At 55.1% G+C, this 17,775-nt stretch overlaps 2 protein-coding genes across 2 annotated transcripts; one reads left to right on the top strand and one right to left on the bottom strand.

Moving 5' to 3' along the window:
• Positions 1–56: 56 nt before the first annotated feature.
• Positions 57–12,111, top strand: VARS2 (valyl-tRNA synthetase 2, mitochondrial). Its single transcript, XM_081043966.1, has 30 exons — positions 57–195; positions 839–1,066; positions 1,196–1,277; positions 1,391–1,491; positions 1,774–1,895; positions 2,002–2,068; positions 2,165–2,262; positions 3,007–3,088; positions 3,256–3,375; positions 3,829–3,940; positions 4,644–4,732; positions 5,198–5,288; positions 5,517–5,644; positions 5,762–5,865; positions 6,038–6,119; positions 6,423–6,499; positions 6,606–6,681; positions 6,924–7,029; positions 7,160–7,230; positions 7,350–7,475; positions 7,665–7,769; positions 7,880–7,948; positions 8,043–8,121; positions 8,224–8,351; positions 8,455–8,607; positions 9,384–9,590; positions 10,252–10,363; positions 10,519–10,694; positions 10,837–10,965; positions 11,065–12,111. The coding sequence occupies exons 2-30, from the start codon at positions 866–868 to the stop codon at positions 11,158–11,160; spliced, it is 3,189 nt and encodes a 1,062-aa protein (XP_080900092.1). The 5' UTR covers positions 57–195; positions 839–865; the 3' UTR covers positions 11,161–12,111.
• A 709-nt stretch (positions 12,112–12,820) lies between these two features.
• On the bottom strand, positions 12,821–15,225 carry SFTA2 (surfactant associated 2). Its single transcript, XM_081044175.1, has 3 exons — positions 15,092–15,225; positions 14,788–14,876; positions 12,821–14,652 (listed from the first exon to the last, which is right to left on the bottom strand). The coding sequence occupies exons 1-3, from the start codon at positions 15,150–15,152 to the stop codon at positions 14,566–14,568; spliced, it is 237 nt and encodes a 78-aa protein (XP_080900301.1). The 5' UTR covers positions 15,153–15,225; the 3' UTR covers positions 12,821–14,565.
• Between the last annotated feature and the right edge of the window lie 2,550 nt (positions 15,226–17,775).

Below are 17,775 nucleotides of genomic sequence, written 5' to 3'. Positions count from 1 at the left end.
CGCCTCCCCACCGAGCTTCAGCTCTCCGCTGCCGACGCGCCGGCCGGGAGGGGGTGGGGCCGAGCAGCCCGCGCGCATGCGCCGCGCCGGGGCCCTGCCTCCCTGCGCCGCGCGGTCGGGTTCCGGGTCGGCCTGCAGGAGTCCGGTCCCGTGCCGCCGCCGCCGGGCGCCCGGGGATAGCGGAGGGCTCGCCCGGTGAGCGCGCGCGCCAGGGCGGCCGCCGGGGTGCGGGTGGGAGGCGCGGCGGAACGTGGGCCCACGCGGTGGGGCGCGCGGGAGGGCCGGGCTGCGCGGGTCTGCGGGCTGCGCGGGTCTGCGGGCTGCGCGGGTCTGCGGGCTGCGCGGGTCTGCGGGCTGCGCGGGTCTGCGGGCTGCGCGGGTCTGCGGGCTGCGCGGGTCTGCGGGCTGCGCGGGTCTGCGGGCTGCGCGGGTCTGCGGGCTGCGCGGGTCTGCGGGCTGCGCGGCGGCGTCTGGGCAGGCCGGGAGGGCAGGGACTGGCGGGACGTGCTGGCTCTCCGGCGCGCTGTCGGTCACCTCCCCGAATACCTGCGTCCTTTACCCTCCTGGGTGCCGGCGGTCACTCCCACGTCGCACATGCAAAGGTTGAGGGCCAGAAATTAAGTCTTCCCAGAAGGGCCCTGTTTCTTGCGGCGCCGGATCCTGTTACTGTGGACGCCACGCACCCTAGTCCACATGGAGAAAAGGTTGTATGGGAAGGGCCAGATACTTAACAGACCAGTGCTAGTAGGAGGCAGAGAGTAAGGAATAGGGTGTGACTTCAGGGGATGTGACCCTCCCACACCCCCGTATCCTAACGTGCTTTGTCTATCTGGAACAGATCTTGGCCCCTTTCCCAGCACTCCTGATGCCTCATCTGCCTCCGGCCTCTTTCCGACAATCACTTTGGGGGTTGAGGTCCTCACGGGGCCTCCCCAAGTCCCATCCCCTTTCTACGCAGTCAGGGCCCCATGGTTCCCACATCTCCCGGAGGAACCGGGAAGCCAAACAGAAGCGCCTGCGGGAGAAGCAGGAGGCGCTGGAGGCTGGATTAGCCCGGAAGAGCAAGGTTAGAGCACAGCTTGTCCTTGGGTCTGAGAAATTTGGTGGGGCGATGGGAGAAGGGCTGGAGGAGAGACTGGCTGGATTCCGGAAGCCTGGGGTATACTGGTATGCTCCTTGTCTCTCCTCCCCGTAGTCACCTGCAGAATCCGGTAAGGCCTGGACTCCTAAAGAAATAGTGTTGTATGAAATCCCCACGGAACTTGGTGAAAAGAAAGGTAAGTAGGAAACTTGAAGGCATTTTCGCTCACATTTTCGTTTCCCATTTGGTCTACTGAAATGCAGTAGGGGAACAAAGTTGGATTAGTGGAGCTCTGCTCTGCCTCCACAGATGTCTCCGGGCCACTGCCTCCTGCATACAGCCCCCAATACGTTGAGGCTGCCTGGTACCCTTGGTGGGTACGAGAGGGCTTCTTTAAACCGGAATATCAGGTTAGTACCTGGCAGGGAGGGGTACTGAACAGTCCCCAGGACAGATTGGCCCGTGAGATTGGTGGGTGCAACTGAGCCTGAGTTTGGAGCTCACAGCCACATTGGAGAGCTTGTCTCCTGCCCCTGGGGTCTCCAGAACATTCTCTTGGCAGGTTTCCCTTTCCCTGTTATTTGCTGGACAGCTCTGCCCTGCAGAACTGCCTTGGGGACACCAGAGGGTACTATTCCCCCAAGGTAACATCCAGTCTTCTCTTGCCCTTTGACTGTGCTCCTTCCTTCTAGACCAGGCTGCCCCAGGCCACAGGGGAGACCTTTTCCATGTGTATCCCCCCTCCTAACGTCACTGGCTCCCTGCATATCGGGCATGCACTGACCGTGGCCATCCAGGACGCTCTCGTGCGCTGGTGAGGGGATGCGGCTGCCTGGCTTCTTGAGGGGAAGGAGAAAGTGGGGCAAGGAGGGAGGGTAAACATGTAAGGTCAGATTCGCGGGAGGACATTTCTGTCACAGGCACCGGATGCGTGGAGATCAGGTGCTGTGGGTCCCAGGCTCAGATCATGCAGGAATTGCTACCCAAGTATGTCTTTTGCCACTTGTCCTTTTCTTGGGTGAAAGCTTTCTTCCCCCAAAGCAACCTGATTCTTTATTTATTTGCCCCCTAATCTTATTGTAGGCTGTGGTGGAGAAACAACTGTGGAAGGAACGAGGAGTGAGGAGACATGATCTGAGCCGGGAAGATTTCCTCAGGGAGGTGTGGAAGTGGAAGGAGGAGTGAGTATGACGGGCATATGAAGGTGCTGAGATCGCAGGTTTGGGTCTTTGTTTCCTAGTCACTCTTCTAACTTGTAGTCACTCTTCCCATCCAGCCCTAACTTCCCTAACTTCCGGAGACTTAAGCTCTGGAGCCTCTTAGCATTTGGTGGGGTTGCCAAGCTGTGTGTGTGTGTGTGTGTGTGTGTGTGTATGTGATACATGAGGATGTGTATGTTTATGTGTGTATGTGCAGACACACACACACACACACACACACACACACACACACACTCTTCCCTCCCCCTGCACTTATTACTTATCTCATTTCCCCATTCTCACCAATTCACCCCTTCCCACCTTCCATCTACTTGAAATTACCCTCATTTAGGTATGTTACTACATGGTATCTTCTCTGTACAGTTTCTGTAGATTTCCCATGAAATCCCATGCCCCTTCCTCTGTTACTGTGAACTTTATGCTTTTTTTTTTTTTTAAGCGTGTTTTTCCAGGACCCATCAGGTCCAAGTCAAGTAGTTGTTTTCAATGTAACTGTGGAGGGTGCAGCTCACAGTGACTGGCCACCCCCTTTATGCTTCTTTTAGTCATAGAAGGTTCCATACTGGGTTCATGAGTCTGTCTCCATTAGCTTCTGGAGGCTGGATCAGTGCCATACTCACTCCAGCCCCAGCATTGCTGGGGTGTCACTGGCCTGGTACATTGTCGGTGCAGGACACGTTTGCTGACAAAAATCTCTCGGTACAGGAAAGGTGGAGAGATCTGTGAGCAGCTCCGAGCCCTAGGGGCCTCCCTGGACTGGGACCGAGAGCGTTTCACTATGGATGCTGTGAGAGTTCCATGGCTGGTTCTGTGGGTGTTGGGGACGTGTTAGAGATCTGTGCAGGGAGGCGGGTTGCTGTGTGTGCTGGGGTGGCAAGATGGGAGTGCCTGGGTCCCCAGGGGGGTGAGGGGCTGAGAAGGGACTGTTGGATGTGGACACACATGTCATTCTAGGGCTCCTCAGTGGCTGTGACCGAAGCATTCGTGCGACTCCACAAGGCAGGGTTATTGTACCGGGGCCGGCAGCTCGTCAACTGGTCATGTGCTTTAAGATCCGCCATCTCGGATATTGAGGTGAAGCACAGAAAGACAAGCCGGTTGCAAGAGTGGGTTTGTGAGAGACTCTCAGGCGGGTGAAAGCTCAGGGTCTAGAGCCAGCCTGCCTGGATGTAAATCCAGGTCCTGCTACCTACCAGCTGTGTGTTCTGGTGGCTAGTAGCCTCTGTAAGCCTCAGTTTCCCTAGTCTGTAAATTAGGGCTGATGGGAATGCCTGCGTCCTGGGATGCTGTGAATGAAATGAAAACTCGTGGAAGGTGCTCAGCTCGACACCTGTATGTGGTTTAAGTGCTCAGTGAATCTTTACTGCAACTGACTGCATAAGAATTAGGCGAGGGCAGAGGCAGGTGGCTCCCAGGTCCTCTGAATGGCTGCAGGGAGGCTGGCGGGCGGACGAGTGGAGGTGGGGGCCCTGGCTGGGAACCTTGCAGGAAGGCTGCTCTCAGACCCTGCTTCTTCCACGCCTGCAGGTGGAGAGCTGGCCCCTGCCTGGCCGCACGGAGCTTCGCCTGCCTGGCTGCCCCAGCCCCGTGTCCTTCGGTCTCCTTGTCTCTGTGGCCTTCCCTGTGGATGGAGAGCCTGGTGAGGGCAGTCCTGGGAATGGTCGCCCACTCATCTCTGCTTCCCCTGTTTTCTTGAGCCCATGTTGGGCTGATGGGATCGAGCCCACAAATCTGTTTCCCACATGACCTGGTAGGAGGGGCATAAGGAACCTAGGTCGTGTTTGCAGTTCTGTGGACATTCTGGGCCAGGAAAGTGCCCACAGCCACTGCTCTGTGGGAGCTTGGTGTAATTCTGCAGAAGGCTGTACCCTTGAAAGAGAAAAGATTAGTTCTGAAGTGTGGTTTGGACAGTAGGTGTTCTGAGGAGTTCAGAGAAGGGCAAGGCAGGTGAGCTGGAACAGTCAGGACATTTCTCGTAGGAGGGGCTAGGCTACCCCCAAAGAATGTACAGCGTTTGTGATTAGGGCACCAAGAACCCCAGTGTCCTCTGGACACCCAGCAAGGACTCTAGTAGCCTTTATTAATGCCGTAGCCGTTTCTCCCATGCCAGCTGTCACGGAATTCCTTAGCCTCAGATGCCCTCCTAGGCCTGTGGTCAGCTTACACGGACACCCTGGGCTCCTGTGGACATAGTCCTCATTTGGCCTGCTCAGCCTTGACGGTTCCCACTTCCTTCCTTTTCCAGTTCTCCTGACTTTAACTGTGTCTGGGATGAGGGCTGAGGATGACTAGCTCTAATTTAATAATGACTAGCTAAAAAAATGCTTGAATTTTGTCTTCAGACGCAGAGGTCGTGGTAGGAACCACAAGGCCAGAGACGCTGCCTGGAGACGTGGCTGTGGCCATTCATCCCGACGACACCCGATTCACAGTAATACCCCGTGCTCTCTGCCCGGCCTTCCTACCCCCAGCTTTTTCATCCCTTCCTTTTAGATGGCACCTCCTTCTCTCCTGCCTTCACTTCCTTTCCTAAGACTTCTCTCAGCTCCGATGGCTCTCAGTCTGCTCCCTTCTACTCCAGCGCAGGGGTTGCCTGGGGGCCGAGTCCACGCCGCTGCCTGTTTGGTCTGTGCCACCCTCGTGGGCTCAGTCTCACTGCACCTGTGACTCCTCTCTGCCGCAGGGGCCAGTGGAGTAACTGTATAGACTACATTTGCCTCTTGGCCACAGAGCCTAAGAGAGTCACACTCCAGCCCTTAAGGCAATGTTTGCTGACCCCCAGCTCTGGCTCTTTACCTCTGGTTCTCACCCACTTACTCCCAGGGCTCTCACGTCCTGCCCAGACCTTTCTACCCCACACATGTGCCTGTCCCTGACCCCTCTTCCTTCCCTTCAGCATCTGCATGGGCGACAACTTCGTCACCCCTTGACAGGGCAGCTTCTCCCCCTCATCACAGATGCCACTGTGGAGCCACACGTGGGCACAGGTGAGTGGAGGTCAGAGGAAGGAGAAAGCCAGGCTGCTGGCGGTGGGAGCAGGGCGAGAAGCAGTGTGGGGGAGGGAAATCTCTTGTAGATTGGGTGGGTGGTGAGGAACAGAAGGGAGGCACAGAGAAGGGAGGGAGGGAAGGGAAGGGGGCGTGGGCAACGACAGTACCTTTGGAAAGCAAAAGCCAGGCTCCGGGGTCATTGCTCACTGCAGCTCTGCTCCCCAGGGGCAGTGAAGGTGACTCCTGCTCACAGCCCTGCTGACGCTGAGCTAGGGGCCCGACATGGCTTGCACCCCCTGAGTGTCATCGCGGAGGATGGGACCATGACCTCCCTCTGTGGAGACTGGCTGAAGGTGGGAGCGGCCTCAGTGTTACCCCATCCTTTGGGGGCACCCTCTGCCCTCCTACCCTCTCCCACTTTCTTATTTCTTTAGAGGCCTTAACCTTCACTGTTGCCACTTTTCCCCCAGGGCCTTCACCGGTTTGTGGCCCGGGAGAGGATTATGTCTGCACTGAAGGAGCGGCGTCTGTTCCGGGGCCTCCAGGACCACCCCATGGTGCTGCCCATTTGCAGGTAACCCCGTTTTAACTCCTTAGGACTACCCCCAGAGGGAATGGCATGGGGTGGGCTCTGTCCCCTTATGCTAGAATATGGGCTCTGTCAGTTTCATTTGCTGCTGTGTCCCGTGTCCCTGGGAGAGAGGCACGAGGCTGGAGGGGCAGTGGACTCACCGTCTCCCTTTCAGCCGTTCCGGGGACGTGGTAGAATACCTACTGAAGAGCCAGTGGTTTGTCCGCTGCCGGGAGATGGGGGACCGAGCTGCCCAGGTGAGGCTGCCCTTCAAGGAGTTACTGGGGCCTGGGGACGGGGTGCCGCCTGAGAACTGGAATGAAGAAACAGGCAGGCTGGAGGCCCTCCTGCTCCACAGACCTGTCTAGCTGTGACAGTGGGGGACAGTGGTGGGGAAGGTGGCCCAGAAAGGGCTGGCTTATGTCCTCCCTCAGGTCCCGAATCTCAGGAGGTTTGGGAGGTCCTTCCTGAACTTAAGAATCACCTCAGAGGTCACTGGTCCCCTCAGGGAGGGGTGTGGATGCGGGAAGGGAAGCAGTCTAAAGGCCCTCTCCCTCCAGGCTGTGGAGTCGGGGGCCCTGGAGCTTAGCCCATCCTTCCACCAGAAGAACTGGCAGCACTGGTTTTCCCACATTGGGTAAGGGTGGGGCTGGGGGCGCTCTGATGGAGGTGGGGGGACCCACTGGTCATGCTGAGAAGTCACTTGTCGCTCTTGTATTGTCGTGCTCTTGCATTCTCGGCAGGGACTGGTGTGTCTCCCGGCAGCTGTGGTGGGGCCATCGGATCCCAGCCTACCTGGTTGTAGAAGAGCCTGTGAAGGTAGGAGGAAGCGCACGAGAGGGCCTTAAGCACCGGAGTCAGAGGGCCTTCAGTGCCAGCTCAGTCCCCTGCTTTTCCTGTGCTCCGGGCCTTAATCCTGTAACCTACTGCGTGATGGCTCTGGGCCAGCCTGGCGTTCTCCTTCTCACCGCCAGAGGGCCCCATAAAAGACCGTCAGACTCGGAGGTTTCCCACCTGCCAGGTGTTCTTCCTCACGCCCCCAACCCTTACTTGTGCTACAGGCTGACAGGGAGGACTGTTGGGTGGTCGGGCGGACAGAGGCTGAGGCCAGAGAAGTAGCTGCAGCACTGACGGGGAGACCGGGGGCGGAGCTGATCCTGCAGAGGGGTGAGTGCCTGGGCTGGGAGGGAGACGTGGGTGGGGGTGAGGGTGGGGCCAGGAGGACGGCGGGCAGCAGCAGGCTGAGCTCCTTGGAGCTGAGGTTCCAGTTGTCTCCATTTCCTATTCCGTTTCCCAGACCCTGATGTCCTGGACACATGGTTCTCTTCAGCTCTTTTCCCCTTTTCTTCCCTGGGCTGGCCCCAAGAGGTGAGGCGGGCTGAGTGGAAGAGAGTGAAGGTGGGGATGGCGAGGGAGATGCTTGGGCCCCTGACATTCTTGAGGAGATGGAGCCCAGGGCCTCTTATTGCTTGTCTTTTTCTTCCTAGACCCCAGATTTCACTCGTTTCTACCCCCTGTCCCTTTTGGAAACGGGCAGTGACCTCCTGCTGTTCTGGGTGGGCCGCATGGTCATGCTGGGGACCCAGCTCACAGGGCAGCTCCCCTTCCGCCAGGTAACAGCCCCTCAGTGTCCCATCCTGCTCTGTAACCGCCAGGTTCTCCAACCCGACGTGTTTTCCACGTGCCCGATTCCTGTTTCCTGATTCACTTCCCACCCTCACCCCTAAAGCACCAGAGATCCCAAAGGGTCCTCCAGAGACAGGCTCTCCGAGCACCCTCTGCCGGCCCCTCCATGCCCCCAGGTACTTCTCCACTCCATGGTTCGGGACAGGCAGGGCCGGAAGATGAGCAAGTCCCTGGGGAACGTGCTGGACCCACGGGATATCATCGCTGGGGTGGGGCTGCAGGTCAGGATACGGAGCCGGTGCGGGTGGGGTTTACAGGGGGGAGGAAGGGGGACAGTGGGCGGTACCCTGGGGGGGCTCGGACTGAGGCCATTGCACACTGACCCATCCAGGTGCTGCAGGAAAAGCTGAGGGAAGGGAACTTGGACCCCGAAGAGCTGGCGATCGCAGCTGCAGCACAGGTGGGTCCTGTGTCTGCCCATCTGGCCTCTCTCACGGCCACTGGCCCTGCAGCCTCATAGGCACCTGCCACCTTTCCTCTCCCTCTGGTTGCAGAGAAAGGACTTTCCTCACGGGATCCCCGAATGTGGGACCGATGCCCTGAGATTCACCCTGTGCTCCCATGGGGCCCTGGGTAAGCCCAGGCGAGGGCGTGTGGGGTGCAGAGGGGCTGGTGGGGCTGAGCCCTCCCTGTGCCCCTGCCGTCCACTTGCACACTCTCTCCTTTCTGTCCCAGGGGGTGACTTACACCTGTCTGTCTCTGAGGTCTTGAGCTCCCGCCATTTCTGCAACAAGATCTGGAATGCCCTGCGTTTTATCCTCAGTGTCCTGGGCCAGGGGTTCGTGCCCCAGCCCTCAGAGGAGGTGAGAGAGGAGAGGTGCTTGGGTGTGGGGCGGGGGGCAGCTGGGAGGACAGGCAGAGGAGTGGGAGTGGAGCCATCCCTACCCTGTAGCCCCTTGCCTGCAGCTGTCCCCCTCGTCCCTCATGGATGCCTGGGTGCTGAGCCGCCTGGCCCGCACTGCCCACGAGTGTGAGCGAGGATTCCTTACCCGAGAGCTCCCGCTTGTTGCCCATGCCCTGCACCACTTCTGGCTCCACAGTTTGTGTGATGTGTACTTGGTGAGTATGGCGGTGCCGTCCTCGTCCCCCGAGATTGGGCTCCCCAGCACAGAGCTCTGAGCTAGGTTCCCGATATCTCCCTCAGTGAGAGCACAGAGAGATGGCTGAGCCAGGGGAATCCCAGTTCCCCTCCTCCCTGGGACTGGCCTAGTCACTGCTCCCTGCCTGTCACCTGGGGAGAGAAGGAGGTAGGGAGCCTTCTAGAAAACAGAGTCTGACAAAGCAGGGTCAGGAGGCAGGTGAAGTTTCTTTCTCAGTGTGCTTGCTGAGGTTGGACCCTGTGCGGGCCGGGAGCTGTGAGTGATGGGAGGAAGTGTGGAGGTCTGTAGGCCAGGGGTTCTCACACTTCATCCTGTGGGAGAGTCTCGGGATGGAGACCTGCGTAAGCACCAGTGCCGGGCTCCCCTCCCCCCCCCCCCCCCAGCGCTCATTCACCAGGTCGGGGTGGGGTGGTGAGTTTTCATTTCTCATCTCGGGTCATGCTGCTAGCTCAGGACTGCTGCCCTGGATCACTGTTTCTCAACCTTTTTAGAAACCTGTCTTTTTGATAAGCAGAAAACTCAATGTTTTTCTTCATAAACTACACAACCTTCCTGATAATTTTATTCCCCACCCATTTCTGAGAATCCCTGCCCTAGATTTCCCCTTTTCATGGGACATCCAATGGCATCCAAGATGGTGTGCGAACCCACAGCGTTCCCGACTAGTAGGGCAGCAGGTGTGTGGAGGAAGGCCGTGGCCGTGGCTGTGACCCTGACCCGCAGGCCTTTCCCTAGGAGGCAGTGAAGCCTGTGCTGTCGCACACGCCCCGCCCGCCGGGGCCGCCTCAGGTCCTGTTGTCCTGTGCCGATGTTGGTCTCCGTCTCCTCGCCCCGCTGATGCCCTTCCTGGCTGAAGAGCTCTGGCAGAGGCTGCCCCCCAGGCCTGGTGGCCCCCCTGCCCCCAGCATCTCTGTCGCGCCCTACCCCAGTGCCCGCAGCTTGGTGAGCCCTGTCCCTGGTGTTTGGGGTGGGACCACTGCTGAGGGGTTGGGGAGCACTCTTTTAAAGGGGGGTGCTGCCGTGGGGTCATTGATAGCAGTAGTTTGTACTTTACTACAGAGTCTCTGCAAGGTGGTTTCTGCAGTGCTGTCTTGGGGCAGTATTAGCACAGGGGACAAGAGTGGGACTCTGGCGCTGGGCTTGAGTTTCCCTAGTTTCCCCATCTTTAAACCAGGGATAGGAATAGTCCGTGTCATGGGTGTGATGAGGATTAGGTGTTAGTGATGGGCTATCCAGGAGTCTCAGTGCAGTTTTAAGCTTTAATAACTAGAGAAGGGTAACTACAACAAACTAACCCAAAAGATCATTTTAAAGCTTAACTACACTTCTTTTATACTTACTTGGTTTTATGAGTTTTGAAGAATACATTTTAAGTTTTATTTTTGATTGTTTGCCGTCTTCAGTCAGGCTGACCAAACAGACATGAACCACTGATCATCTAAGAACCTCTTAGATGACTCCCCAGTTTTTGTTGTGTTCCATCTTTGAGGTGGTGAATTTTGTGTGTGGTGGAGAGGACAGGTCCCACTGCCCTGAGGAGATGGGGTGGGTGGGTGGAGAGGAGAGTCAGGAGAGTTGACACAAGTCTCATGGGAGTCTGCAGGAGCACTGGTACCAGCCCGAGCTGGAGCGGCGCTTCTCCCGGGTCCAGGAGGCCGTGCAGGCACTGAGGGCTCTCCGAGCCACGTACCAGCTCACCAAGGCCCGGCCCCGAGGTGAGGCTTGTCCTGGGCTCCTGAATCCCCGCAGAAAGAAGGGACTGGCCGGGCAGAGGGGAGAGCCTGAGGGCAGAGCCCAGAGGCAGGAAGTGCTGGGCAAGAAGGGTGGCCGCATCTCAGGCCTTGACCTTGAGATCCCCTTTCTCCCACAGTGCTGCTGCAGAGCTCAGAGCCTGGAGAACAGGGCCTCTTTGAGGACTTCCTGGAGCCCCTGGGCACCCTGGGCCACTGTGGGGCTGTGGGGCTCTTACCCCCAGGTGCAGCAGCTCCCTCTGGCTGGGCCCAAGCCCCACTGGGGGACACCATTCAGGTCTACATGGAGCTGCAGGTGCCTAGGGGAGGTGGGGGGAGGGGACAGAAAGGGTGTTGGGATGGGAGCAGGGGGTGAGTTCTATAAAAATGAGGATGGGTCTTAGCATGGGGAGGAGGGAGGTGCTGGGCGGGCTGCTGATGTCTCCCTTCTCCTGCAGGGCCTGGTGGACCCCCAGACCCACCTACCTCTGCTAGCTGCCCGAAGACACAAGTTGCAGAGGCAGCTTGACAGCCTTATAGCCCGGACCTCCTCAGTGGGAGAGGTGGAGACTCGGAGGCTGCAGAGGGTGAGGCTGGGAGAGGCCACCCAGGAAGCCCACCTCCCGGAGGGAATGTGGACAGGGGTGGGCCTCATACTGGATCCTGTGTGCTCTCTCCTCGTCCAGATTTCTTCCCTACAGCTGGAATTGTCGAAACTAGACAAGGCGGCCTCTCACCTCCGACAGCTGGTAGACACGTCTTCCAGCCCCAGGGAACCCTGAGCTTTTACCATCCTTGGAGGATTTCCTCCCTCCCGGACCTGCTTTGGAGGACAAACTGATCGGGCAGCTGTCGGCGTGGTGGGGCCTCAGAGACTATGTGGTCCACGTCCCTCATTCTGTAAATGAGGAAACAGACTGGCTTGGTCACAGTGGCTGTGGGTGACCCATTTCTACCCCAGCTTCCCTCATGTGCAGTCCCACCTGGAAGTTTAGGAATGAAGAAATTTACATAAGCTTTTAAAATTTCAAACATGTCTGTCTGTGGTTCTTCTATCCCTTTTTCCCTTATTGGTGACTTTCTTTTCCTTCTGTTGTTCCCTGAGACTCTGACCTGGGAAAGGAGGATGGTGGCCTCTTAGCCTCGAGTTTGGATGGCAGGGGGAGAGTGGATGCTGTGCGGTGCCAACCTTGTGGGAGGAAAGAGCTCTCTAGCTGGGCCTGGCCTAGTAACCAGGGTTCCACCTCCTTCCCGGACTTACTGACAATGCTCCGATGTTTGCAGCCCTCCCTTCTCTGCTTCTTACCAAATGGAAGCTTCCCTGCTCCTTGGCCCTGTCCCTAGGGGTGCTGAAAGGAGCAGGGACTTCCTCCACGCCTGAGGTGCTGCAGGGGGTGCTGGGGTTGAGTGCCCCTCCCCACTTCTGTGTACCTGAGACTAAAGTGCCACCAGGGACACACTGCCTAGCTGCTGACAGGTACACACATGCGCAGACGCCCACCTGTCCACCCCAAACACCTTGTCTCATCTCAGTGGAATTCATGGGCCTGGCCCTTCCACGCCCAAATTCCATTCTGTCCAGCAGCTCTCAATAGCTATTTATGGCAGGACTGTCACAGGCTGGGGCCTCCCTGATGCCACTTAATCCTCCCAAGAACCACAGAGGTGGGTGTTCTCTCCATTTTAGAGATGAAGAAGTGTGCTCGGAATAAAAGTAGCTTGCCCAAAGATTCAACTCAGTAAACTTCGTGCAGGTTCTTCTGGCTGCTGAAACCAAGCTTCAGATTAGCCAAGTGGGTGTCTGGGAGCAGTGTTCCAGGTAGAGGGGAAGAGCCAGAGCAAAACCAAGATGGAAGCACTCCTGGAGTGTTCAAAGAGTAGCAAGGAGGCAGGAAAATAACATGAAAAGGGCTGTGGGCCCCATTATGGCAGAGCCCTGCAATGCTTCTGCCCAGCAAAATAAATGTCCATGTCATCTAAGCTGTCATATCTGAAGGGGAGAGGAGTGGGAAGTGAAGTCAGGCATGAGCAGTGGAGTAGGGGTGGGGAAGGCTCAAGGTGGGGGCGATTATCTAGGGCTGTGCTGTCTAAAATGGTAGCCATTTGACTATCTAAAGTAATTAAAGTTAAACATTCAGTTGCTCTCACTGGGCACATTTCAGGTATTTGATAGCCACATGTGGCTAGTGGCTACCATACTGTTTAGCATAGGTTCTAAAACATTTCCATCATGGAAAGTTCTATTGGAAAGCGCTGGTCTAGGACCTTGTAGGCTGTTGTAAGGACTTTGTTTTTTTCCTTCTAAAATAGCAGCTCATTTCCTTTGAAGGTTATTACCAGAAAGCTGCATGTTTTCTTTATACTTGCATCCTGTTGGACAGAACCTAATTACACGGCCATGCCTAGCTGCAAGGGAGGCTGACAAATGGAATGGGTCAGATGCTCAGTCAAAATTCACATGACTGTCCAGAAGAAGGACAATGTTTATTAGGGGACAGTTAGCAATCTCTGCTACCCCCAGGTCTAATGAACCCGAAGCATTCTTTGCACAGCTCTGTCTTGACTCTGGGAAGAGAATTCTTTGAGGAAATCTGGAAATCACAGCCTAGTAGTCCCAGGTCCAGAGATTTAGAAACCAGGCTCAGGAGCAGGTATCTGTCTGCTCCTCCAGACTTTTGAAGATCCAGACATCAAGTCCCTCAACTTGTTTGGGGCCTACACACTTGACCCATGGGTGTCACCTGCCCACTGGTGCAGGCTAGGGGCAAGTCATGAAATACTGGGTCCGTTGGGGCCTTCAGTTACCTCTCCTCTGAGGCTGTCCCAGGATAATTATAAAGGACACTGGAGGAATTTTGTGAGTTTTTATTTTTGCTCTCCCACTTGTGCTTCCCCTCATCTTCAGGGATGCTCCATAGGAACTGTTGCCTTCACCTCCCTCCAAAGGAGTCAGGCTCTAATTTCATAATGGTGGTGTTGGCGGCTGGGTGGGGAGTATGGTAGGCAGGGCGGGCACCGTGGAGAACAGGAATCGCTCATGTCAATACCCCCAAGTGGTCAAGTCTTGGCTGCATGTTTGCGTTTTGAGATAGCTGGTAAGAAGTCAAGATAACCTTGAGTGGGAAGTCAGATGAGTGCCTGCCTCAAGAAAATCAGGAGAAAGAGGACCCTGGATCCTGAAGGGACTTAAATGTTGGGATTTGGTTTCCACTCTGATAATCCCTACTGTTTGTGCCCACTTATCTGACAAGCACAGTGACACGTGTCTTAGGTAGTTTGTGTAATCCTCACAACAATTTTATGAGGCAGATACTCTCGCTATCCCCATTTTGCAGGTGGAGAGGATAAGAAACTCACCTAGGACTCAAGTGTGGGCTTGTGTGACTACACGTCATCATGGTTAGACAGTACAAACTCCGCTAGCACCCATCGTCTTTCCCCCACCACTTACATCAGTTGGCCATTCTTTCCCAAGCTAAACCTCTCATCTCTCAACTGAGCTGCCTCCCACCCCACATCCTACCCTGACTGACCTGTGTGGATCCTTGAGTCAGAAGGCCCATATCCTGGGGGTGTTCTGTCCACATCTCTGTCTGGATTCTGAGCTCCGAGCCCCAAAACTTAAGCATGAGAGAGGAAATTAAAATCTTGCTTAAGTCAAGACTTTTACCTGGTGTCCAACCTCTTCACTGCTAATGGACCTCAGGTGAGTAGCCTACCCTTTCTAAGCTTTGCTCATCTGTAAAATTGGATAATGACACCTATTATGCTACATTTAAGATTGCTGCAAGCATTGACATGGGAAAGCGTCACTCCTGGAACAAAGTAGGAATTCAATACATGTTTCTTTCTCTTATTCCCAGGTGTTTTGAAGTATAAGTTCCACCCTTGTGTATGTCTGTGGTGTGTGTGTCCCCAGACAGTTAATTCCCCAGATTCCTTCTAGGCCTTGACACTGGCATTGAGCGAGAGAGAAAGCGTCGAGAGTCAGAGACTTGGGCATCTGATTTCTTTTTCCTGCCAGCCCTTTGCTCATGAAGCCACAAAGTCACTGAATTCAGCATATTTACTGACACTCAGCAGGGTGTCTTCCTGTTGGAAGATGGGGCCAGGGCATCCCCATTGAACCCTGTGGGACAAATGCCCCAGCGGGCTCCCCCCTTCCCCACTTGCAGGCTTGATTGCTCTCAGACTTTGCAGATGACGTGGTGTGGGGATCCTGCCTGATGGAGGATGATGTTGGTCCCTGACGGGAGATGGAGGAGGAGGCAGAGCTAGGGAAGAGAAGAGGTTCGAGGGGGAGAAGGGGTTAGAGGGGGAAATAGCCTGGTGCCAGCAGAGGCACAAACCAACTCAGAAATAAACTCGGGGTTCATACAGCCCTATCCTTTCTCTTCCCAAAGAACTACCTTCTGGAGCAATTCCAGGAAGCTGGAATCATAGGAGGAATTTGCCAGAAAGGAATCCTTCAGCTGCAGTTGCAAAATCATTCCTGGCCCTAGGGATCCAAAAGTACCGTTTAGGACCCAGCCAGACTCCCTGAGATGTGCCACCCCCTCCTGCCCGCCCTCATCCCAGTTCCTCTTCCCCAACAATGGCCTCTCAGGCCCTCTCCAGGCAGGCGTTCAGGACTGGGGAGGCTCCGTTTCTCTTGCTCCCCTCCTTGGCTTCTTCTTGCTGTGAGGACCCTGTCTCCAGGCCCCTAGCCCTTACCTGTTCCATGTGAGCTGCCAAGGATGGTCAGGAGGAGGAAGAGGGGCAGCCTGGCCCTCATTGTGACCACCTCACTTCTCGGGTGGGCAGAAGACGTGTCTGAACCCCCGTCTGCCTTTCCACAGCTACTGAGTCCTTAGCACAGGTATTTGGGGGAGCTGGGAGGGGGAAGCTGGGTAACTGGATTTTCCAGTTCTCCCAATCTGGCTTTGAGGACTTAGGAGAGGGCCATTCACTGGGCTGCTGGGAAAAATAGTGGGTGGGCCCCTTTCCTCAATCCTGTGCCCCCTGGGTGCCTGGTCCTGCAGAGAGGGAAGTTGAAGCGGTGTCCTTTCTGTAAGTATCTGGGCCCCACCAAAGCCTGGGCCTCTCATTGCTCTTTAGGGATTAATTATTAACTGCAATTAATTCCCATCATTCATGCCACCAAAGGGCTCAGGAATGTGGGTCCAAAAGGGAGGGGTAGATTAAGCCAAGTTTCTTCCCAAACCCAGGTATCTGCTCCCCCAGCCACAGTGGCTTTCTAGGTGAGAAATCTGGGTAATGGGGAACTTTTATCTTCGAATGTTTCATTTTAGTTGCTCTAAAACATCCCAGATACTCAGGTAGAGACATGGGTTTCATAAAATCTCCCCACCCCCACCCCACTATTGCGTCCCACGCCACGAGGGTTGTGGGGAGTGAGGAGGGCGGTGCAGGGTTAAGATACAGTAGATGAGAGTAGAATGCAAGCGGGGCCAAGGGACTCCAGCTTCAAGGACTGAGCCCCTGAATCGGGCCTACGCATAAGTTGTATTAGTTACATGGGAAAGTAAAGGAGATAAAGCTTGTCAATCTCAAGATCTGTGAATCCCATACATTACAGTGGGAAACTGATTCAAGCCAATCACCCTTGCCTGTAGGCAGCAGAACCCTAAGTCTCAGGATGTATGTACCTCCCCAAAGGACAAAACCTACATGCATATGAATAGATGGAGAGCAACTCATTGAATCTCTTCCCTTGTAGGTTGTGGGAAGGAATGCAGCCACAGAGGCAGAGGCTTTCCTTAGTGGGGGAAGGTGGGGAGCTGTGCCCACCTCTATTGACCCCGTGGGTTCTCCTGTTGGTCCCCATGCAGTTCCGCCTGGCTTGAGTTGTCCTCCCCCCCCCCTCCCCCATGGGGAATCTTACTCGTCATTGGCTGACCAGCCATCTTTTTGGGGCCAAACAGGGCGACATAAGGTGCAAGCACAAAGGTGAAGCAAAATTCCTGAAAGGATCCGCCTCACAGACTCTTCTTGCTTTGGGGGCAGGTACAAGGAGACAGGCGGCTAGGCTGCTGCATTGCAACACCCCACCTTGTGCACTCAGGCCAAAGGGATACGATACGCTCATCCTCCCAACCACAGACACTCAGAGTGCTAAACACAGGAGAGTTGTGTAGAGGGAGTTTGGAACCCATCTGGTTTACCACCTTTCTTTAAAACTAGAGAGGGAAAATGACTTGCTAAGATCATACAAGTCAGTAGCAGAGATCAGAACTCATCCCTCATTAGGCCAGAGACAGGGACAAACTCAACAGATTGACACATGAGTCATATAAGCCCCTGGAACACACAAAGGCACAGGCCCTGTGTGCCTCGTTATGTATCATCTCCTCCCTGTCCTGAAAACTAGAGGCCCAAGTCTAGTAGGATGGAGGCAGTGAGACGGAGGGAGACACTGTCTTTGAGTTCAGACAATTAAGTTCGCAAACTCATCCTAGAAAAAGTGCTACACACCTCATTGCTGAATATCACTACAGTCACCTTCGAATATCCTACAGTCCCCTTGGGAAGCTATGCACCGACGCCAGCGCCTAGTCCATCCTTCAAAGCAATTTTGAAACTCTTTTTCTGAAATGGCCATCAGAGCTGTCGTCGTATTACTTATGATGTCCTGAATGTCATCAAAATGTCTTCCTTTCAATATTTCCTTTATCTTCAAGTAAAGAAAGAAGTCATTGGGGGCCAGATCAGGTGAGTAGGGAGGGTGTTCCAATACAGTTATTTGTTTACTGGCTAAAAACTCCCTCACAGACAGTGCCCTGTGAGCTGGTGCATTGTCGTGATGCAAGAGCCATGAATTGTTGGCGAAAAGTTCAGGTCGTCTAACTTTTTCACGCAGCCTTTTCAGCACTTCCAAGTAGTAAACTTGGTTAACTGCTTGTCCAGTTGGTATAAATTCATGATGAATAATCCCTCTGATATCAAAAAAGGTTAGCAGCACCATAGCAACAAGTTCGTGAACTTAATGGTCAGACCTCGTATACCATAAATGTGAATATGATGAGATATCCAGGGACTCCCAGATTTGCCATGGAGAGCAGAAAGGCCAGAGTGGTAAGAAGAAATGGACAGAAAGATCAGCGGACACATCAGGTATGAACAGCGGGCAGAAGGTGGGAACACAGGAAGATGCTTTGGGGTATCTGAGTCTTCTTAGAAGGAGAGTGGGAGCACCCCTGTGTCTTTCCCTTTCTATGTAATCGTAGCTGACACTGCTGGGTGCTGGGCATGTTAGAAGCATTTCTTTTAATGGTCATAATGACCCTTTGAACTAGGTTCTAGATCACCTCATTCTAGGGGTGACTTGCCCGAGCCAGCTTGGCAGCAGTGGATTCCAGCTCAGTGGATGCAGGGCAGTCAGGATTCAGACCTAGTTC

This window comes from Rhinolophus hipposideros, assembly GCF_964194185.1.
Source record: "Rhinolophus hipposideros genome assembly, chromosome: 3".
Classification (NCBI taxonomy): Eukaryota; Metazoa; Chordata; class Mammalia; order Chiroptera; family Rhinolophidae; genus Rhinolophus; species Rhinolophus hipposideros.
Note: the sequence above shows the minus strand (reverse complement) of the source record. Positions and strands in the feature narration are given on the sequence as shown.

Excerpts from the sequence above, each read along its gene's own strand:
- VARS2 (XM_081043966.1), top strand. The coding sequence starts at position 866 with ATGCCTCATCTGCCTCCGGCCTCTTTCCGACAATCACTTTGGGGGTTG. Across the intron at positions 7,770-7,879 it reads TCGCTGGGGTGGGGCTGCAG|GTGCTGCAGGAAAAGCTGAG; the intron begins GTCAGGATACGG and ends TGACCCATCCAG. Across the intron at positions 10,364-10,518 it reads CACCAAGGCCCGGCCCCGAG|TGCTGCTGCAGAGCTCAGAG; the intron begins GTGAGGCTTGTC and ends TTTCTCCCACAG.
- SFTA2 (XM_081044175.1), bottom strand. The coding sequence starts at position 15,152 with ATGAGGGCCAGGCTGCCCCTCTTCCTCCTCCTGACCATCCTTGGCAGC. Across the intron at positions 14,877-15,091 it reads TGGCAGCTCACATGGAACAG|GGCCAGGAATGATTTTGCAA; the intron begins GTAAGGGCTAGG and ends TTGGATCCCTAG. Across the intron at positions 14,653-14,787 it reads TCCTGGAATTGCTCCAGAAG|CTCTGCCTCCTCCTCCATCT; the intron begins GTAGTTCTTTGG and ends TCTCTTCCCTAG.